Genomic DNA, 23,145 nt, shown 5'->3' on the forward strand with positions numbered 1-23,145 from the left:
ATGGCTTCCAGTTCTTTGATGAAACCTCAGATGCGTGGCCTTCTGGCCACGCGTCTGCGATTTCATATGGTTGGAGCATTCATTGTCTCCCTGGGAGTTGCAACTTTGTGTAAGTTTGCTGTGGCTGAACCAAGAAAGAAGGCATATGCAGATTTCTACAGAAATTATGATTCCATGAAAGATTTTGAGGAGATGAGGAAGGCTGGTATCTTTCAGAGTGCAAAGTGATTTTGGAATATAAAGGCAGACTGTTCCTGAAGGAGCATTCTAAGTGCCATATAATTTCTTTGGGTTGAGTTTCATGGAAGTTTGGCACTTACCAGTATTCCTGAACTGTGAAACTGTGAACTATGAATATCTGGGCTAAGGAATAGTTTCTCTTGATAAATAAATGATTTTAAAAAAATTTTGTTTTCTGCATTTTCTAATTGCTCGCTGTTAATCCCTTGCAGTATGTTGTAGTTTTCATCCCTCTTATTATTATTATTTTTTTAATCTCTTGAAGGTCATTTGGGTCTTTTTTATGTTTCCCATGTGTCTACTGAACTGTTTGAAGTTACGGAATACAGTTGGAATAAATGTTTTAATGTCCTTCTCTGGTGTCAGCTCTGGGTCGTTTGCACATGATCGATGTGTCTCTGCATTATGGGTCATTTGCCCTGCCTGTTTGGATACCTCCGAATCTCTGATGGAATACCAGATAGTGTGAATGTTGCCTTGTTGGATGATGGAGAGTTGTGTGTTCCTGTAAACGTTGGGCTTTCTTCAGGGATGCATTCAAGTTACTTGCAAACAGTTTGATCCTTTCAGGTCGTGCTTTGATGATTCACTAAGTGGTTCTGAGCAGCACTCAGTTTATGGCTAACTAGTTGCCCTCCTGAGGCAAGACATTCCTGAGTACTCCACCCCACGCCCTCATGAATTGAGAGGTTTTGTCTGTCTGTTTTGTTTTCTTCCTTGCAGTCTATCTGTTGGGGACAAGCACTATCTGTGTGAGTGCCAGGCACTGTTCTCTGATCCTGTCAAAGCTCTCCCCCTGACCTTGGGGAGTTTCCTGCCAGGGCTGCACTGATCAGTACTGTGCTGCACGCAGGAGGGATCTCCTCTGTAGTTCTCTCTGATTTACTTTCAGCATCTCTCTCCCCTCGGGGATTCTGTTCTGTGGACCCTAGCTCCTTTGGCCTCCCTGGACTTCAGGTTCAGTGTCCTCAACTCAGCAAGGTCCACCGGGCTCCTTTTCAGTTTGCCCTGGAGTGCCTTGCTTGGAAACTCTCTGCAGACAGTAAATTGGAGCCATTGTTTCCCACCACCTCTCCAGAACCACGCACTGTCCTTTTTCACCTGATGCCCCAGTCTCTTCAAAGTCTTTGTTTCACGTTTTCTGTTGTTGTTGGCAGGAGGATAAACCCAGGTCCTTATGAGTGTGCATGGTGGGCCACCCCTACTTTGAAGTCCAAGTTGGAAACACCGGTGAAGATTGTGCAAGATTTTTGCAGGGTATAGAACAGAGCTCCACAGTCAGAATGAAATCCTGAAGTAGGAAAACTCCTTGAAGCTTAAATCTGCAGAGAAACTTATATCTGCAGTGGTAGCAAAAGCCTGTGTTTGGTTTGTGCAGGGAAAGAAAGAACCTGGCTAGGCATTGGCCGTGATGCAGACCTCCCAGTTTTCATTGAAACATTACTGGCTTATCTACCACCTTTACCCAATGCGCTAGAGAAAAAGATTAAAAAAAAAAAAAATGCAAAACTCTGGGATAAGCGAGAAGGTCACAGTTCTTGCTCAATCGCTTTTACACCCGCTATCCCAGGTGCTTGGATTTATCTGTCATTTTGTACTCATTGCCAGGCGAGAGCGCGAACGCAGTCCCCCACTACTACAAATTTCGCAGTCGAGTTTCCGGCATTTGGGGAAATCGCAGAAGGTCAGCATACCCCCAGTGAAATGGGTGAGCCTCGCCCTGGGGAAACCACCTTCGGGGTCATGGTATCTCCCCTGCCAGGTAAGTATGAAAGTTTCGCTTCCCGTCCCCGCACAGCCTTAGGCTCTTCCGCTGTACACACACGCTCACTTTGCCACAACCCCCACCCCAGCCCCTCCACCACCCCCCGCGCCCCCTCCTCTTCCACGCCCCTCCAAACAACTCTCCTAAGAAAATCCGAGCTACATCTCCGGAAAACTTCCACAGCCCGGGGAGTGGCTGGCCGGGAATGGCACCCCTGCGCTGCAGGATTTACATAAGCCAAGCCCCATCCCTGACCTCTAAGGCGGCTCCTCTCCTCCCACCCACGCCGGGTCCCTGGGCCGTCATCACCCCTCCCACCCCTGCCCAGACGACCAATGGGCGCATCGGCTGCCGAAAGGGGACGTGACGTCGTGATTTCCGCCCACGTAGGTAACGGACCTCTAAGCTTTCATCTGAAATACTGGCGGGTTCTGCCAGCCTCCTGGCATTCTTCCCTTCTGTCTTGCGTTACACACCAAGGAAATGAATTCTGGCATCGTGTGTTACTGACCCAAAATGTTTGTTAGTAATAAAGAAGTCGTAAAGCAAAGGGTACAGGTATATATTTATAGGAACACAATGAAAGCACATGTCTGTGTCCTGTGCATAGACACACAGATTCAGGGTTGCCTCCCACAGTGCTGCTCGGTGTATTGTCTGTGCACGTCCTTCCTACTTGGTTCTCGTGGTGCCCCAGGGACCGTGCTTTTGCTTTCCTCACCATACAGAATACGGGAAATGAAGATTCTGAAAAAGAAGCGGATGACCAAAAGAAGGGATAGAAAGATGACGTGTTTGCTTGGAGAAGGGCGGTTGGTTGGTTTGTTTGTTTTCTCTTACTGGGTAAGACTGGTTCGCCCTGCGGGTGGGGGTGGGGGCCGGGGCCGCGGAGGCTGGAGAAGGAAGCCAGCTTGTGTTTTCAGACCAGAGAGCAAGGAGTGGAGTGACTGGATCCTTGAGGGTGCCTCTGGCTTAAGGGGGAAAGTGACTCTTGCGGAGAATCCTGGACGCAAAGGAACTCAGCACCCAGCCAACTTCCAGGAAGAAGCTTCCTTTCCTCCTCCCTGCTTTCTCCCTTTCCCCTCCTTTCTCTCTCTGCAGCCATCAGAAATAGACTCTGGCTCCTTTCCTCTGAAATATACTTTCTTCAAGGGATAGTGCTAGCTCAGAGACTCTCCAGCCAAATGGAGAACCAGGCTCTACAAACAGGGAGGAATAAACAAGGCCAATGGAAGGGAGCACACAGACCAAACGGGAAGGGCACGGGTGCCCCCTGCTGAGTGACAACCCCTGTGGCTCTGCACAGGTGACACTACTGGCCCTGGACACTAGACACCGCCAATGGCTCTGCGACTTCTGCTGCACCTGGTCGGTGTTAAACTAAGGATCTGGAGGTGGGGAGAGTCTTCTGTTGCACGGGACAGGAAGAATTTCCCCAGGGCCTACTCCTTGTGCCTCTCAACTCCTGTCAAATGCTGGGGTCATTGTTACTCATGGGGATTGGCCAGCTCTTGGTAATAGACCCACATCTTAGCCCCTAGGAAAACTGTGAAAGCCAGTATGTGATCCTTAAAAGTTGCAGAATGTGGGAAGGCCCTCATACACAGGCAGGGGGTTCAGATAAAACCCCCTGCAGCTAGCCCCGTGGAGAACATTGTAAATCCAGTGCCCAAGGCCATGCAACCCTGTCTCAAATATACACGCATGTACCACCCAGCCTCGGAGCATACTAGATGTTTATCCCTGAGCCCAGGGTGAGGGTTTCAGCCTCTTATAAGGGGATGGTTTGGTACACCATCCAGTATTATTTACATTATCTCCACTGAGAATTGACAAGCTTGAAAGTTCACGTTTCTGGGGCTAGAGTAATTGGTCTACAGCCATGGTAACAAATGGCCACCGATGTCCACTGTAGGAGTTTCCTGTTGCTACTGTAACACATTACCACACATTTAGTGAATTAAAACCACGCACATTTATTATCTTATGGTTCTGGAGATCAGAATTCCAAGATGCATCTCATTGGGCTAAAATCAATGTGACAGTGGGGTTGAGGTCCTTTCTGGAGGTTCTAGGGGAGGATCTCTTTCTTTGCCTTTTCCAGCCTCTGGAAGGTGCCCACATTCTACTCTCATAGCCCCCTTCCGTCTTCAGAGCCAGTCACGGCTGATCAAGTCATTCTCAGAACGCATTATTCTGACCCCGACTCTTCTTCCTCCCTTTCACTTATGTGGACCCTTGGGATTCCATGGGGCCCTCCAGGACAACCTCCCCATCTCAAGGGCTGAATGTAATCACACCTGCAAAGTCTCTTTCGCCATGTCAGGTAACATGTTCACACACTCTAGGGACCAGGATGTGGACATCTTTGGGGAAGCATTATTCTGCCACCACAGCCCATCGCCTCGGTGAACACATTTCTGCAAGCATATCAGTCAGTGGTGGCCCCTGTCTTCTGAAAGTCATCCAGGTGAATGCAAGTCAGTCCACTGCCTTTGAGTGTCAGCCAGGCAACAGCTGTGCCTCATGTGGAGGCCTCTGAGTCAGAGAGAGAGAAGGAGGAAGTCTGTGAGGAGAGGAATAGGAGGACCCAGTGCCTGGGAAGTTCCCAGTGAGCAGAGCTAAGAGACCAGAGCCTTCATGGGAGGAGGAGGCTGTGGAGGGTGTTATGATCTGATTGTATGTATCCCCCCAAAAAATTTCGTATCTTGTATCCTCATCCCCAGTGGAGCTGTATTTGGAGAAGGGGCCTTTAAGGATAATTAAAATTAAATGAGGTCATAAGCTTGGGGCCCTGATCTGATAGAATTAGTGTGCTTAAGTGAAGAGATACCAGAGAGCTTGGGCTCCTGCCCTACCCCAGCTCAAGCAAGGAGAAAAGGCCTTGTGAGGACCCAGGGAGGCATCTGCTTTCTGCAAGCCAGGTAGAGAGCTCGCACCAGAAACTGAATTGGCAGGAACTTCTGATCGTGATATTGGGCTTCCAGAATGTGTGAAAAGAGATTTCTGGTTAAGCCACCCAGTCTGTAGTATTTTTCTCTGGAAGCCTGAGCTGACTAATACAGATGATTACTTAGCCATTGGCCTAAGCTGCTTCTCCTACCTGGGCCTTTGTGGGATCTGCCCCAGTTTTGTTCATTTCCTTTAGTTAATACCCACAACCTGCTTGCCCTTCTTAAGGCTGATCCATGACTTTGGAATGAGGATTGATCACCTGGTTTAGGATTTCATCGCATAATTTGCTACAATGACGTGCACCAAGGATCTTCTTAGAGTTTCTTTCCAAGAAGTTTGACATCTTCAAAAATGTCAACCTAGAATGACCTGGGATAGCTGGATTCACATTCTTCAGGGTGACCCCATGACCCCATGTGGCCTGCGTTTCCTCTTCTCCTGGATGACTTCTCTCCCTTGGACTCTCCAGATCCACAGACGAGCACTTGGCTGCTGGTGAGGAATCTGTGCCTAAATCTGGGGAAACCCAGAGAAAAAGGAAATAATTCCCAGAATCAGAGCATGGGAGGGGGCAGGGGCTAAGAGGCTGTTCTGTGAAAAAACGAGGTTGGAGGATGAGAGAGGAGGCTGGTGGGTGTGTGTGTGTGTGTGTGTGTGTGTGTGTGTGTGTGTGTGTGTGTGTGTGGTGTGTCCAGCATGAGGTCAGGGGAAGTTCAAGAGAGAGCAGCTGCCATTCTGGGATCAGAGACTGGAACCTCCTTGGCATTCACACTCTTCCTCTGCCTCCATTTTCCACTCCTCCTCCCCATCCTCCCCTAGCACCTCCCCAGGCTTTTTTTATTCTCACTCCTCCCCCTGGTCCCTGCTCCTCTTGCTCTCATCCTCCCCACCCCTCCCCCACTCCCACAAAAAGCAGGCCAACATAGGAAAGGGCTGCCCCAGTCCGAGAGGAAGAGGAGGCGTGTTTTCCACCAGCCTAAGAAGCACGATTACATTTCTTTCTGGTCAGATCCTGGTTTGGAGGAGACAGAGCAAGATGGCTCCACCTGAGGAGCTCAGCCTCCACAGCCAGCCCAGGCAGCACGGGCCTTAGGCCAACCCGGGGATGTGTGAGCAAAAGTCAGGGAGCTCTCTACACAGAAGGCCAGCATCTGGTCCACAAGATCCCAGAGAAGTTAATATCTTGGTGCCTGCCTTCTTTACAAGGCAAGTTCCAAGGGAACGACCACGTCGCCTCTTCCTGGCAGCCTGGAGAAGGCACAGGAGGATCCCTTTGTTCAGGCAAGGGTAGGTGTGGGAGAACCCTTCCATCTATTCCATTGAGACCAGCTGAAAGTTTAGAGTTAGAAGTTAGTGGGGTCCCAGGTGCGCCAACTCCACCACCACCTTCACTTCCTCCACCACAGGCTTTTATCTCGGATGAGATTTCTCCCATCAAAATCAGCCTTGGAGGGGGGAAACAGCCACGTCTGGGGGAAAAAAACAACAAACAATATAAAGAGACTAGTACTTGTGCAATTTTATGGACATCAGTGAAGCACTTCTAGGGTTCTAAGTTGACTTTGTCTTGATTTGCTTTAGGTAATGTCTTTGCTTGACTGTGCCTTCAGGTAATGTCGTATTTTTACTAAACTTTGTTGAACTTAGAGAAGTTCTTCTTTTCTTAGTTCCAATATTAGTTGGCATCTCAGTTAATAGTGTTGTGACTAGCAGAATAATACTGTCTCCCCAGGATGTTCCTGTTGTAATTCCCCCAACCCGTGAATATATTACATCACATAGCAAAGGCGACTTTGCAGATGTGATTAGGATAAAGACCTTGAGATGAAGAAATTATCTTGGACTATTCAAATGGGCCCCATGAAATTATACAGGACCTTAGAATTGGGAGGCAGAAAAGAAGGTCAAACTGATGTGAAATTAGAAGGACTCAGCCTGCTGTTCTAGTTTTGAAGTTGTAGGAAGCGGGTCAAAGCCAAGGGATGTGGTGGCCTCTAAAAACTTTTTAGGAAGGCAAGGAAAGAGATTATCCTTTAGAACCTCCAGAAGGTAAGGCAATCCTGTTGACCCCTTGATTTTAGTCCAGTGAGATTTTTGTTGGACTCCTAACCTACAGAACAATAATATAATATAATATAATATAATATAATATAATATAATATAATATAATATAATAATATAATATAATATAATATAATATAATATAATATAATATAATATAATTAATATAAAAGTGTGTTCTTTTAAGACACTAAACTTATGGTCACTGGTTACAGCAGAAATAGAAAACTAATTCAATAAGTGCCTAGCGTATTCACTTTAGAAGTAATAAAATCTGGCAGATATAATAAACCCTGCATAAATTCTGCAGGTTGTTTTTCTGTCTTAAGTTGACAGATCAAGAGATATTTGTACATGTTTGAATCATTACATTAGGTACCTGCCATCTTTCTTCCTTTCCATTTTTTACTTAAAGGGTTCTCACCCTATTTCCTGCCCAGAACCCAACATGGTTCTCATTTGAATTATGGCAAATTGGAAGACATTGATGGTCATGCAGGTTGATTTTATTTTTAAGAATGAATTCTGCTTCTGACATATAGAGGAAAATAATATAATTTATGAAAAGTTAAATATTGGAGAATCTTCCATTCCAAAGATAAATTTTTTGCAACTTTTTTAATAGGGTAAAGAACTACTTTTCAAAGGGCGAAACACAAGAATGGCTGTTAGGAATTTTCCCCATAAGCAAGTTGTGACTGGATCCTGAACAGATCTGAGATTTATATGATTAAATTCTATTGCTTTCATAAATGTTATGTCCGTAAAATGAAGTTCTTATAAATAATATTTGAGTTCTCCATTGATTACTGATTATATCATCAATGTCTTCCAGCCCTGGAGGCACAGGGATGAAGGAAGAATTGCTGGGATACTTGAATAACTGCAGGGCAAGAGGTCCTCGAAGTTTCCTACTTTATCTTTAAGTAATACTTCATAGTTTGACTGACTTTTCATCCATTCGGCTGATTCTGCCAGAGGCGCTCATGGAAAATACTTAAACAACCAAGTGTAAAAGCAGAAGTCAAAATCAATCTACCTTCCATGGAAGTGTCTACCGCAGGCCTGAGTCTGTTGATGGATATTTTTTTTTTTTTTTTTGGCACATGGGCTTAGTTGCTCCACGGCATGTGGGATCTTCTTGGAGCTGGGATCAAACCCATGACCTCTGCATTGGCAGGTGGATTCTTAACCACTGCGCCACCTAGGAAGCCCGATGGATATTTTTGTTATTGGTGGTGGTGGTGGTGATCATGGTTGAATTTTTTGTTTGTGTTGTTGTTTGTTGTAACTTATTACTGCCTCTAGGATATAATTGTGGAATGATAGCTTTCTTTTAGTTCTGGAATGCAAAAGAACATCACTAAGAACTTTTCCCAAAGGAAATCTTAAGATTATTATGTCAACATTTATGGTGGGACTTAAACACTTTTCAATTAAAACTAATTAATTAAAGGAAAAGAAATTTATAATTTTGATTCAGTGTTATAGAACAATGTGTTTTAAACTGTGATCTGCAGCCCACCTGCATCAGAAACATCTGGTTGTGTTTTTGTAAAACATGCAGACTCTAGGGCCCCATATCAATGAAATTTCTTGGGATTGGAGCCCAGGAAGTAGCTTCTATAATCTGCAAAGCTGATTCTAAGGCACTCTAAATGTAAGAACTACCCTTTTATATTTTTAGACTGGAGATTTTTACAAAATGACAGGAGAATAAATCATTCTTTTAAACTCAGACTTTAAGCATTGTCTAGTGAGGTGAGCTCTTAGTGACAGTTTGTCTTTCCTATTCTCACCCTCTCAGTGTAAGGACTAGTGCAGAAATGGGAAACAAAACAGGCTGTGGAAACTTATTTCTTTATATACATTTTCCTTTAATAGCCACCAAAAAGACTTTCATTTCCTCTCACTGACCCTGTCCATCAGTTATGTTGGCCTTTAACATATCGCTATAGCAACATATATAAATATATGTTATACATTTTACACACATACACACATTCTAAGCGTTGTGAAGACAGACTAGGCTTTAGCACAATGGGGGACCTCACATATGTCACTTAAAAATGATCACCGGTTTGCTTTACACAAGACTTCCAATGGGCTTGGTGTGGCCATTAGTCCCCAAGTTCCAGAGTGAAGTTAGGATGACAAAATGAGACAGCATATTTAGAGTGAGGTCAGTACACTCCTTAGAGATCAAAAAAGAATAGAAATAGGAGGTCTAGGCTAAGCATGAGATGGCATCGTGGAGTCACTGCTCTCACCATGCAGATTCAAAGAACTCAGGTGCTGCCGTGTAGACTGACACCCAGCCTGACTGCAACCCAGCTGCACTGGCCCGGGTCAGGTCGTCGGGCCCCTGCCAACACCGTCCTGCAGGGCACTGCTGCTCAGTGCTGTGCTTTTAGATCTGCCGTGGAGCTCCAGTGTCGGGACCACATGCTCCACTGCTGGGGAGCAGGGCCCATCTCCCCTGAGTTGACCCTCTGGGGGTAGGTGATGAGGGGTGAGAAACGTGCTGTTGCTGGTTCCCATGCCCCTGGGGCGCTCACAGGCCGTGTCACAAGGTCCTTACACACTGTGCCTGTTTTGCTTCGTGCTGGGCCCAGTGGTCCTTGGCTGGTTATTCCTCAACCGCAGGAAAGCCCCTCTGCCTTTCACCCTGCCCCCGCAGGCCACATCTGTGACTCCTTCCAGACCCTCCAGCAGGGGTGCAGGAGGGGGGCCCAGATCCTCCTCAGCAGACAGGGAGCTGTGAAGAAGGGGGGCAGGCCCCTCCTTCCTGCTGTTTGAAGGACCTCCGGTGGCTTCGCTTCTTGCCTGGCTCCTGGAAGGCAAGGGTCACAGGGCTGGAGTGCGTGGCAGAGCCCTTAGGGATTTCACCTGGAGGCCAAAAGAACACAATCAAATTAAGAGTCCACTATCAGGCCCTGCTGGTGGCTGAGGCTGGAGCGAGCGCTGAGTGGTGACAGCAGCCAGGAGCACGGTGAGAGCCTGTCAAGAGGATGAGCTGAGGGGTGGGCTGAGGTCTGGCGGAGCAACTGGTGCCACCAGGTTAGAGGACAAGCTTCCCACCACCTCCTGTGGTCATGTCTCTGCTCAAAGCCACTGCACACCGGGTGGCTAGATCCCTCCACTCCCTCTTCAGGGGCCAATTCACTCTCCACTTCACTTTGGAGCAAAAGGATGGCCTTTGTGTTTTCCCAGGAAAAGAAATGTTTAGTATGAAACAGGCACATATAGACATCCTGTTGTAGGAAGGAGAGGACATTTTGCATGGAGGTCCCCCTGTTACTTTCACGTTCTGTTTACTTGATGAGGAGAGAGAGGGGCCAGGTCAGCAGGGACCTTGGAGATCATCCAAGTCTAGTGCCCCGTCTTACAGATGAGGGTCAGTGGGCTCATAGAGACTGGGTCCAGCCAAAGCCACACAGCCAGTTAGTGACAAGCCTGGCGTTAGAACCCAGGCTTGGGGCCTTTCCGGGGACCTTGCAGAAGTAGAGGGGAGACTTCCAAACAGGTGAAGCCGGTGGGTATGAGAGGTTCTTGGGTTATCTTTGCTGGGGGACAGGAATAAAGCTTTACAGAGGCAACGTTGTATATGTATAAATACAGCCAATTCACTTTGTTGTGCAGCAGAAACTGGCACAACATTGTAAAGCAATTATAGTGCAATAAAGATGTGAAGAAAAAAAATAAAAAGGTTCAGGAAAGAAAGGAATTAGCAGAGGAAAACATAAGGAATTACAAAAAAAAAAAAATAAAGAAGAATCATGGCCCAACCCATTTTCACACTGAGGGCTCCACATTCTCTGTGGAACATTTAGGAACATTCTTGGAATGTGCTCAATAGCTTACGGTTTAAGGTAAAAGCTTTAGGTTCCGATTTTTTCTTTTTTCTTTTATTTTAATTGAAGTATAGTTGATATACAATGCTATGTTAGTTTCTGGTGTACAGCAAAGTGATTCAGTGATATATATTCTTTTTCTTTTTTTTTAAATTAATTAATTAATTATTTTATTGGCTGTGTTGGGTCTTTTTTGCTGTGCAGGGGCTTTCTTTTTCAGTTGAGGTGAGTGGGGGCTACTCTTCGTAGCGGTGTGGGGGCTTCTCATTGCCGTGGCTTCTCTTGTTGCAGAGCATGGGCTCTAGGTATGTGGGCTTCAGCAGTTGCAGCACATGGGCTCAATAGTTGTGGCTCACGGGCTCTAAAGCACAGGCTCAGTTGTTGTGGCGCACAGGCTTAGTTGCTCCACGGCATATGGGATCTTCCTGGAGCAGGGATCGAACCCGTGTCCCTTGCATTGACAGGCGGATTCTTAACTACTGTGCCACCTAGGAAGTCCCCCTCTTTATATATTTTTTAAATTTCAGTATAGTTTTTTTTCTTACAATATTGTGTTTCAGATATACAGTAAAATTATCCAGTTATACATATATACATTTTTCAGATTCTTTTCCATTATAGGCTATTACAAGGTATTGAATATAGCTTCCTGTGCTATACAGTAAATCCTTGTTATCTACTTTATATATAGTAGTATGTATCTGTTAATCCCAAGATCCTAATTTATTCCTCCTCTCTTATTTCCCCTTTGGTAACCATAAGTTTGTTTCTTTGTGAGTCTATTTCTGTTTTGTGAATAATATTTTTTTAGATTCTACATATAAGTGATATTGTATAATTGTGTTTCTCTGACTTCACTCAGTATGATAATCTCTAGTTTCCTCTGTTGCTACAAATAGCAATATTTCATTCTTTTTCATGGCTAATATTCCATCGTGCATATATTATATATACCACATCATCTTTGTCCATTTGTCTGTTCATGAACACTTAGGTTGCTTCCATGTGCTGTCTATTGTAAATAGTGCTTCTATAAACATTGGGATGCAGGTATCTTTACAAAATAGGGTTTTCAACATTTCTGAACAAATACCCAGGAGTGGGATTGTTGGATCATATGGTAGCTGTATTTTTAGTTTTTTAAGGAAACTCCATATTGTTTTCCATAGTGGCTGTACCAATTTTCATTCCCACCAACAGTGTAGGAGTCCCTTTTCTTCATGCTCTCTCCAGCACTTAATATTTATAGACTTTTTGATGATGGCCATTCTGACCAATATGAAGTGAGACCTCATTATAGTTTTGATTTGCCTTTCGCTAACAATTAGCGATGTTGAGCATCCTTTCATGTGCCTGTTGGCCATCTTTAGATAAATGTCTATTTAATTCTTCTGCCCATTTTTTGATTGGGTTGTTTGTCTTTTTGAATTATAGGAACTGTTTGTATATTTTGGATATTAACACCTTGTGAGTCATGCCGTTTGCAAATATTTTCTCCCATTCTGTAGGTTATCTTTTCATTTTGTGTATGGTTTTCTTTGCTGTGCAAAAGCTTGTAAGTTTGATTAGGCCTCATTTGTTTATTTTTGCTTTTATTTCTTTTGCATTGGGAGACTGATCTAATAAAATATTGCTACAATTGATGTCTGAGAATGTTTTGCCTATGTTCTCTCCTGGGAGTTTTATGGTGTCATGTCTTAAATTTGGTCTTTAAACCATTTTGAGTTTATTTTTGTATGTGGTGTGAGGGAGTATTCTAATTTTATTTATTTACATGAGGTTGTCCAGCTTTCCCAATTCCACTTGTTGAAGAGACTGTCTTTTCTCCATTGTATATTATAGCCTCCTTTGTCAAAGATTAATTGATCATAGGTGTGTGGGTTTATTTCTGGGCTCTCTATTATGTTCCATTGATCCATATATTTGTTTTTGTGCTAATACCATGCTGTTTAGATTACTGTAGCTTTGTAGTATTGTCTGAAGGCCAGGAGGGTTATGCCTCCAGATTTATTCTTTGTCCTCAGGATTGCTTTGGCAGTTGTGGGTGTTTTTTGGTTTCATATAAGTTTTAGGATTATTTGTTCTAGTTCTACGAAAAGTAGGGATTGCATTAAATCTTGTAGATTGCTTTGGGTAGTATGGTGATTTTAATGATATTAATCCTTCCAATCCAAGAACATGGAATATCTTTCCATTTCCTTGAATCATCTTCAGTTTCCTTTCTCACTGTTTTATAGTTCTCAGCATATAGGTCATTCATTGGTTAGTTTTCATTCTAGGTATTTTTTGATGTGATTTTAAATGGGATTGTGTTTTAACTTTCTCTATTTCTTTTAATGTAAAGAAATGCAACAGATTTCTGTATATTAATCTTGTATCCTGATGCCTTGCTGAATTCACTTATTACTAATTGTTTTTGTGTAGAGTTTTTAGGGTTTTCTGCATGGAGTATCATGTCATCTGAATATAAACACAATTTTACCTCTTCCCTTCCAATTTGGATACCTTTCATTTTTTTCTTGTCTGTTTGCTGTGGCTAAGACTTGCAACACTATGTTGAGCAGTAGTGAGAGTGGGCATCCTTGTCTTGTTCCAGAATTTAGCAGTAAGGCTTTCAGCTTTTCACCATTAAATATTATATTGGCTGTGGGTTTGTCATAAATGGCTTTTATTATGTTGAGATATGTTCCCTCTGTACCCACTTTGGTGAGTTTGTGTCATGAACGGATGCTGAATTTTGTCGAAAGCTTTATCTGAATCTATTAAGATGACCATATGGTTTTTGTCTTTTGTTGATGCAGTGTATCACATTGATTTGCATATGTTGAACTATGCTTGTGACCTTGGAATGAATCCAAATTGATTGTAGTGTTGATCCCTTTTATGTGTTGTTGGATTCAGTTTGCTAATATTTTGTTGAGGATTTTTGCATCCATATTTATCAAAGATATTGGCCTGTAATTTTCTTTCTTTTTTTTTTTTTTTTTTGGTATTGTCTTTGTCTGGTTTTGGGGTCAGGGTGATAGTGGCTTCATAGAATGATTGTGAGAGTGTTCTCTCCTCTTCAGTCTTTTAAAAGAGTTTGAGAGGGATCAGTATAAGTTCTTTGTATGTTTGATAGAATTCCCCTGTGAAGCCATCTGGTCCTGGACTTTTGTTTGCAGAGAGTTTTTGTTTGTTTGTTTTAGTTTTTTATTACAGATTCTATTTCGCTTCTAGTAATTGGTCTGTTCAAATTGTCTGTTTCTTCTTGATGCAGTTTTGGCAGGCTGTATGTTTCTAGAAACTTGTCCATTTCTTCTAAGTTGTCCAATTTGTTGGCATAAAACTGTTCATAGTATTTTCTTATGATTTTTTTGTGTGTTTCTGGAGGATCATATATTTCGTCTTTCCTTAATTTTTTTTTGGGGGGTGGGGAGTGTCTTCTCTCTTTTCTTCTTGGTGAGCCTGGCTAGAGGTTTGTTGATTTTTGGTTATCCTTTCAAAAAATCAGCTCTTGGCTTTATTCTTTTCTATTTTTTATCTCTATTTCTTCTCTGATCTTTATTATTCACTTCCTTCTGATAATTTTGGGCTTTGTTTGTGTCTACTTTTCCTAATTCTTTTGGGTTGTACATTAAGTTGTTTATTCGAGATTTTACTTGGTTTTTGAGGAAGGCCTGTATTGCTATGAACCTCCCTGATAGAACTGCTTTTGCTACATCCCATAGATTTCGTATGGTTGTGTTTTCATTGTTGTCTGTATGAAAGTGTTTTCTTATCTCATCTTTGATTTCATCATTGGCCCGTTGGTTTATATATATATATATATATATATATAAACTTATTTATTTATTTATTTGCTACGTTTGGTCTTTGTTGCTGCACAGGCTTTCTCTAGTTGCAATGAGCAGGGCAACTCTTTGTTGTGGTGCACAGGCTTCTCATTGTGGTGGCTTCTATTGTTACAAAGCACGGGCTCTAGGCACACAGGCTTCAGTAGTTGTGGCATGTGGGATCGGTAGTTGTGGCTCACGGGCTTAGTTGCTCCATGGCATGTAGGATCTTCCCAGACCAGGGATTGAATCCTTGTCCCTCGCATTGGCAGGTGGATTCTTAACCACTACGCCACCAGGGAAGTCCCAAGCCCATTGGTTTTTGAGTAGCATGTTTTTTATTCTCCATATAATCTTTATTTCTTGTTTTTCTTTCTGTGGTTGATTTCTACTTTCATACCATTTGATCAAAAGAGATGCTTGAAATAGTTTATCCTCTTAAATTTGTTACATTCAAACTTGAAAGAATGTATATTCTGTTTTTTTTATTTTTTTGAATGTAGGTATGAGTTAAGTCCAACTGGTCTATTGTGTCAATTAGGATCTCTATTGCCTTATTGATTTTCTGACTAGAGGATCTGTCCATTGATATCAGTGGGGTGTTAAAGTCTCCAACTATTATTGCATTCCTGTCACTTTCCCCTTTTATGTCTGTTAGTCTTTGTTTTACGTATTTACTGCCCCTATGTTGGGTGCATATATGTTAACAAGTGTACAATCCTCTTCTTGTATTAATCTCTTTATCTTTATATACTGTCCTTTTTCTTTCTTTATGATTTTGTTTTAAAGTCTATTTTATCTGAGTATTGCCACCCCCACTTTCTTTTTTTTAAATTGAAGTATAGTTGATTTATAGTGTTGTGTTAGTTTCAGGTATACAGCAAAGTGATTCAGTTATGCACACACACACACACACACACACGTGTGTGTGTGTGTATATAAAATTCCCTGTGCTATGCAGTATGTCCTGGTTGGTTATTTTATATACAGTAGTGTGTATATGTTAATCCCAAACTCCTAATTTATTCTTCCTCCCCAAACCCCTTTGGTAACCATAAATTTGTTTTCTTTGTCTTTTGGTCTGTTTTGTATATGAGTCCACTTTTTTTTTTTTTTAGATGCCACACATAAGCGATATCATATGATATTATTTTTTTCTGTCTGGCTTATGAAACTTAGTATAATAATTTCTAGGTCCATCCATGTTGCTGCCAATGGCATTATTTAATTATTTTTTATGGCTAAGTATATATAGTCCATGGTATAAATATACTACACCTTCATTATCCATTTATCTGTCAGTGGACATATAGGTTGCTTCCATGTCTTGTCTGTTGTAAATAGTACTGCAATGAACATTGGGGTGAATGTATCTTTTCTAATTATGGTTTTCTCTGGATATATGCCTGGGAGTGGGATTGCAGGATAATATGGTAGCTCTATTTTTAGGTTTTTTAAAAAAATTTCATTGCAGGATAATATGGTAGCTCTATTTTTAGGTTTTTTAAAAAAAATTTCATTGGAGTATAGTTAATATACAATGTTGTGTTAGTGTCAAGTGTATAGCAAAGTCAATCAGTTGTACATATATCCACTCATTTTTAGGTCCTTTTCCCATGTAACTTTTACAGAGTATCAAGTGGAGTTCCCTGTGCTATGCAATAGGTCCTTATTAGTTATCTGTTTTATATACAGCAGTGTGTATAAGTCAACCCCAATCTCCCAATTTATCCCTCCCCACATTTTCCCCCTGGTAACCATAGGTATGTTTTCTACATCTGTGACTTTTTTCTGTTTTGTAAATAAGTTCATTTGTATCATTTTTTATAGATTCCACATATGAGTGATACCATATGATATTTGTCTTTCTGACTTCATTTAGTATGATAATCTCTACGTCCATTCATGTTGCTGCAAATGGCATTATTTCATTCTTTTTTATGGCTGAGTAATATTCCATAGTATGTATGTACCACATCATCTTTATCCACTCCTCTGCTGATGGACATTGAGGTTTCTTCCATGCCTTGGTTATTGTAAATAGTTCTTCATTGAACATTGGGGTGCATGTATCTTTTCAAATTATGGTTTTCTCTGGATATATGGCAAGGAGTGAGATTGATGGATCACATGGTAGTTCTATATTTAGTTTTTTAAGGAACTTTCATACTGTTTTCCGTAACGGTTGTATCAGTTTACATTCCTACCAACAGCATAGAAAGGTTCCCATTTCTCCACACTCTCTCCAGCATTTATTGCTTGTAGACTTTTTGATGATGGCCACTCTGACTGATGTAAGGTGATACCTCATTGTAGTTTTGATTTGCCTTTCTCTAACAATTAGTGATGTTGAGCATCTTTTCATGTGCTCTTTGGTCATCTGTATGTCTTCTTTGGAGAAATGTCTGTTTAGATCTTCTGCCCATTTTTTGATTGGGTCGTTTGTTTTTTTTTGATATTGAGATGCATGAGCTGTTTGTGTTTTTTGGAGATTAATCCCTTACTGGTTACAGTGATTGCAAATATTTTCTCCCATTCTGTGGGTTGTCTTTTCATTTTGTTTATGGTTTCCTTTGCTGTGCAAGAGTTTCATTAGGCCCCATTTGTTTATCTCTGTTTTTATTTTCATTACTCTAGAAGGTGGATCCAAAAAGATATTGCTGCAATTTATGTCAAAGAGTGTTCTGCCTATATTTTCCTCTAAGAGTTTTATAGTATCTGGTTTTACATTTAGAGCTTTAATCCTTTTAGAGTTTATTTTTGTAGATGATGTTAGAGTGTTCTAATTTTATTCTTTTACATGTCGCTGTCCAGTTTTCCCAGCACCACTTATTGAGGAGACTGTCTTTTCTCCAATGTATAGTCTTACCTCCTTTATTGTAGATTAATTGATCATGCGTGTGGGGGTTTATTTCTGGGCTTTCTGTCCTGTTCCATTCATCTATACTTCTGTTGTTGTGTGAGTACCATACCATTTGATTACTATAGCTTTGTAGTATAGTCTGAAGTCAGGGAGCCTGATTCCTCCATCTCCATTTTTCTTTCTCAAGATTGCTTTGGGTATTTAGGGTCTTTTGTGACTCCACACAAATTACGAAAATTTTTGTTCTAATTCTGTAAAAAATGCCATTGGTAATTTGACAGGGGTTGCATTGAATCTGTAGATTGCTTTTGATAGTATAGTCATTTTGACAATATTGATTCTTCCAGTTCAAGAACATGGTATATCTTTTGATCTGTTTGTGTTATCTTTGATTTCTTTCATCAGCATCTTGTAGATTTCAGAGTACAGGTCTTTTCCCTCCTTAGGTAAGTTTATTCCTAGGTATTTTATTCTTTTAGATGCAGTGGCAAATGGGATTGTTTCCTTAGTTTCTCTTTCTGTCTTTCATTGTTTGCATACAGAAATGCAAGAGATTTCTGTGTATTAATTTTTTATCCTGTAATTTTACCAAACTCATTGATGAGCTCTAGTGCTTTTCTGGTAGCATGTTTAGGATTTTCTATGTAGAGTATCATGTCATCTGCAAACAGTGATAGTTTTACTTTTTTTTCCAATTTGGATTCCTTTTATTTCTTTTTCTTCTATGGTTGCCATGGCTAGGACTTCCAAAGCTATGTTGAATAAAAGGGGTGAGAGTGGACATCCTTGTCTCATTCCTAATCTAAGAGGAAATGCTTTGCTTCTCACCACTGAGAACCATGTTAGCTGTGGGTTTGTTGTATATGACCTTTGTTATGTTAAGGTAGGTTTCCTCCATGCTCACTATCTGGAGTGTTTTTAATCATAAACGGGTGTCGAATTTTGTCAAAATCTTTTCCAGCATTTATACAGATGATGATATGGTTTTTATTCTTCAGTTGGTTAGTATGGTGTGTCACATTAATTGATTTGTGTATATTGACGAATCCTTGCATTCCTGGGATAAATCCCACTTGATCACAGTGTTTGATCCTTTAAATGTATTGTTGGATTCTATTTGCTAGTATTTTGTTGAGGATTTTTGCGTCTATGTTCATCAGTGGTGTTGGCCTGTAATTTTCTTTTGTGGTATCTTTGTCTGGTTTTGGTATCAGGGGTGATGGTGACCTCAGAGAATGAGCGTGGGTGTGTTTCTTCCTCTGAAATTTTTTGGAATAGTTTCAGAAGGATAGGTGTTAACTCTTCTCTAAATGTTTGATAGAATTCACCTGTGACACCATCAGGTCCTGGACTTTCATTTGTTGGAAGTTTTTTGATCAGTTTCAATTTCAGTGCTTGTGATTGGTCTGTCCATATCTTCTGTTTTTTTCCTGGTTCAGTCTTGGAAGAATGTACCTTTCTAAGAATTCGTTTATTTTTTCTAGGTGTCCATTTCTTTGGCATATAGTTGTTTGTAGTAATCTCTTGTGATCCTTTGTATTTCTGTGGTGTCAGTTGTAACTTCTTTTTCATTTCTAATTTTATTGAGCCCTCTCCTTTTTTTTCTTGATAAGTCTAGCTAAAGGTTTATCAACTTTATCTTTTCAAAGAACCAGATTTTAGTTTCATTGATCTTTTTTATTTTTATTTTTTGTCTCTATTTCATTTCTTTCTGCTCTTATCTTTGATTTCTTTCTTTCTACTAACTTTGGGTTTTGTTTGCTCTTTCTCTAGTTGATTTAGGTGTAAGGTTGGGTTGTTTGAGATTTTTCTTGTTTACTGAGGTAAGATTGTATTGCTGTAAACTTGCATCTTAGAACTGCTTTTGCTTCATCCCGTAAGTTTGGTATCATCTTGTTTTCATTGTCATTTTTCTCTAGGTATTTTTTTTATTTCCTCTTTGATTTCTTAACTGATCCATTGGTTGTTTATTAACATATTGTTTAGCCTCCATGTATTTGTGTTTTTTACAGGTTTTTCTTCCCTGTAATTTACTTCTAATCTCATAGAGTTGTTGTCATAAAAGAAGCTTGGTATGAGTTCATTTTTCTTAAGTTTACCAAGGCTTGATTTATGGCCAAAGATGTAATCTATCTTGAAGAATGTTATGCTCACTTCAGAAGAAAGTGTATTCTGCTGCTTTTGGATGGAATGATCTAAGAATATCAATTAATTCCATTTGGCCTAATTTGTGATTAAAGTCTTGTGTTTCCTTATTGATTTTCTGTCTGGATGATCTGTCCATTGGTGTAAGTTGGGTGTTAAAGTCACCCACTATTATTGTGTTACTGTTGATTTCCCCTTTTATGGCTGTTAGCACTTGCCTCATATATTGAGATGCTCCTATATTGGGTGCATAGATATTAACAATTGTTATATCTTCTTCTTGAGCTGATCCCTTGGTCATTATGTAGTGTCCTTCCCTGTCTCTTATAACAGACTTTATTTTAAACTCTATTTTGTCTGGTGTGACTATTGGTACTTCAGTTTTCTATTGATTTCCATTTGCATGGAATATCTTTTTGCATCCACTCAGTTTCATTCTATATGTGTCCCTAGGTCTGAAGTGGATCTCTTGTAGACAGTGTATATAGGGGTCTTATGTTTGTATCCATTCAGCCAGTCTATGGCTTTTGCAGCATTTAATCCATTTATATTTAAGGTAATTATTGATATGTATGTTCCTATTCCCATTTTCTTAATTGTTTTGGATTTGTTTTTATCAGTCTTCTTTCTTCCCTTGTTTTGTTCTCTTCTCTTGTGGTTTGGGTCTGCAGTGTTGTGTTTGGGTTGCTTTATCTTTTTTGTGTGTATCTATTGTAGATTTTTGGTTTGCAGTTCTCATGAGGTTTTGATATAGCAGTCTATATATACACAAAGTTGTTTTGAGTTGCTTGTCTCTTAATTTCAAATGCAGTTCCCATTTCCTGCATTTGTAATCTCCTCTTCTCATGGTTGCTTGTTTTGTTATCCTATTTGCATCTGGATGATTTTTCTATTATTACTTTATATTTGCCTTTACTGGTGAGCTTTCCCATTTGTGATTTTCTTGTTTCTAGTTGTGCCCTCTTTTTTCCCCCACCTAGAGCATTTCCTTTAGCATTAGCTGTAAGGCTGGTTTGGTGGTACTGAATTCTCTTAGCTTTTGCTCGTCTGTAAAGCTTTTGATTTCTCTGTCAAATCTGAATGAGAGCCTTGCTGGGTAGAGTATTCTTTGTTGTAGGTTTTTCCCTTTCATCACTTTAAATATATCATGACACTGTTTTCTGGCCTGCAGAGTTTCTGCAGAAATATCAGCTGATCACCTCATGGGGATTCCCTTGTGTGTTATTTCTTGCTTTTCCCTTGCTGCTTTTAATATTTTTCTTTGTATTTAATTTTTGTCATTATGATTTTTTAATACATTTATTTAGTTAGTTATCGGCTGCATTGGGCCTTCATTGCTGTACATGGGCTTTCTCTAGTTACAGTGAGTGGGGGCTACTCTTCATTGTGGTGTGCAGTGGCTTCTCTTTGTTGCAGAGCAAGGGCTCTAGGCATGTTGGCTTCAGTAGTTGTGGCATGCAGGCTCAATAGTTGTGGCTCATGGGCTCTAGAGCACAGGCTCAATAGTTGTGGCTCATGGGCTTAGTTGCTCCATGGAATGTGAGATTTTCCTGGAGCAGAGATCAAACCCATGTGCCCTGCACTGGCAAGTAGATTCTTAACCACTGAACCACCAAGGAAGTCCCTGTCATTTTGATTAACGTATATCTTGACATGTTCCTCCTTGGGTTTATCCTGTATGGGACTATATGTTCTTAGTAGATTTGGGTGACTGTTTCCTTTCCCATGTTAGGGAAGTTTTTGGCTATAATCTCTTCAAATATTTTCTCAGGCCCTTTCCCTTTCTCTTCTTTTGGGACCCCTTTAGTGTGAATGTTGGTGCATTTAATGTTGTCCCAGAGGTGTCTGAGACTGTCCTCATTTCTTTTCATTCTTTTTAATTTATTCTGTTCTGTGGAAGTGATTTACACCACTCTGTTTTCCAGGTTACATATTCATTCTTCTGCCTCAGTTATTTAGCTATTGATTCTTTCTAGTGTATTTTTCATTTCAGTTATTCTGTTGTACATCTCCATTTGGTTTTTAAATCTTCTTTCTCTTTGTTAAACATTTTTTATCTTCCCAGTCTGTGCATCCATTCATTTTCTGAGATTTTGAATCATCTTTGCTATCATCACTCTGAATTCTTTTTCAGGCAGATTGCCTATCTCCTCTTCGCTTAGTTCTTGTGGATTTTTATCTTGTTCCTTTTTCTGTAACATATTTCTCTGTCATCTCCTTCCGTCTACCTTTCTGTGTTTGTGGTCTCTTTTCCAGAGGCTGCAGGATCATACTTCCCCTTGCTTCTGGTGTCTGAACCTCTGGTGGGTGAGGTTGGTCCCGGGGCTTGTATAGGTGTCCTATTGGGACTGGTGCCTGCCCTCTGGTGGTTGGAACTGGATCTTCTCCCTCTGGTGGGCAGGGCCATGTCAAGGGGTGTATCTTGAGGAGGCTTTGAGCTGAGTAAGACTTTAGATAGCCTGTCTTCTGATGGGTGGGGTTGTGGTCCTATCTTGTTGGTTGTTTGGCCTGAGTCTTTCCAGCACTGGAGCCTACAGGTTGTTGGTGGGGCCAGGTCTTGGTGCCAAACTGCAGACCTCTGGGAGAGCTCACATAGGTCAATATTCCCTGTGGCCTCTCCTACTGGTCTCCTTTACTCCACAGTGAGCTACAGCCAACTTTTGCCTCCCCACAAGACCCTCCAAGACATCTAGGTATGTCTAGCCCAGGTTGCTATGGAGGCACTGCTTTGTGCTGGGTCCCAGTGCACATGAGACCTTGTGTGCACCCTCCAAGAGTAGAGTCTCTGTTTCCTCCAGCCCTGTGGAGCTCCTGTACTCAAGCCCTGCTGGCCTTCAAGGCGGAATGCTCTGGTGGCTCTTTCTCTTGACGCCAGACCCTCAGACTGTCTTGAAGGGCTATTTTTATGTTAGAACATCCCTGTGTAGTCTGTGTAGGTTTAATATTTTTTGCTGCGAGAGCAGTTTTTAGTACAGATGTCTGCCACCTCTTTTCTCAGTGTATACAGGCCATTATCCCGTTGATAGATGTGACTCATGCTGTGATAACCAGAGCCTGCACTGGATATTAAGCAGGCCCTTCCCTTTGCTCTGTGGTTGTCACTGCCTTGTCAGTGGTGGGGGTTGCTCCCTACTTGTTGGAGTGGAGGCCCCGATATCTGTTTCTTAGCTGTGTTTCTGACCTGCTGTGTGAGGTAGGGGGATTGGAGCACACCCACTGTGAGAGAAGCCACTGAGTATTCCTCCTCTGGATCTGTTCAGCCGTGGATGTGCTCTATTGTTAACTTTCATCCATTATGTGGGCTCTCAGATTGCACTGCTGTTGGTATTGCTCTCGCCCCCACCTTAACTGTGGTTATGCAGGCAATTGGTCCTGGTGCTTCTCAGGTGTTGTTTTCACCAGACCACCAGTGTAGGTCTACTGAAGTCAGGTCCCAGGAATGCAGTA

General features: G+C 41.4%; 1 protein-coding gene and 1 non-coding gene across 2 annotated transcripts; one reads left to right on the forward strand and one right to left on the reverse strand.

Moving 5' to 3' along the window:
* LOC130844969 (cytochrome c oxidase subunit 6C-like) lies at positions 1-241 on the forward strand. Its single transcript, XM_057721467.1, has one exon. The coding sequence runs from the start codon at positions 1-3 to the stop codon at positions 226-228; it is 228 nt and encodes a 75-aa protein (XP_057577450.1). The 3' UTR covers positions 229-241.
* Positions 242-1,845: 1,604 nt separating this feature from the next.
* LOC130843670 (U1 spliceosomal RNA) lies at positions 1,846-2,010 on the reverse strand. The gene has a single exon (XR_009051088.1). It is a non-coding gene; the product is annotated as a U1 spliceosomal RNA (small nuclear RNA).
* Positions 2,011-23,145: the final 21,135 nt, after the last annotated feature.

The sequence above is a fragment of the Hippopotamus amphibius genome, chromosome 1 (genome assembly GCF_030028045.1).
Source record: "Hippopotamus amphibius kiboko isolate mHipAmp2 chromosome 1, mHipAmp2.hap2, whole genome shotgun sequence".
Lineage (NCBI taxonomy): Eukaryota > Metazoa > Chordata > Mammalia > Artiodactyla > Hippopotamidae > Hippopotamus > Hippopotamus amphibius.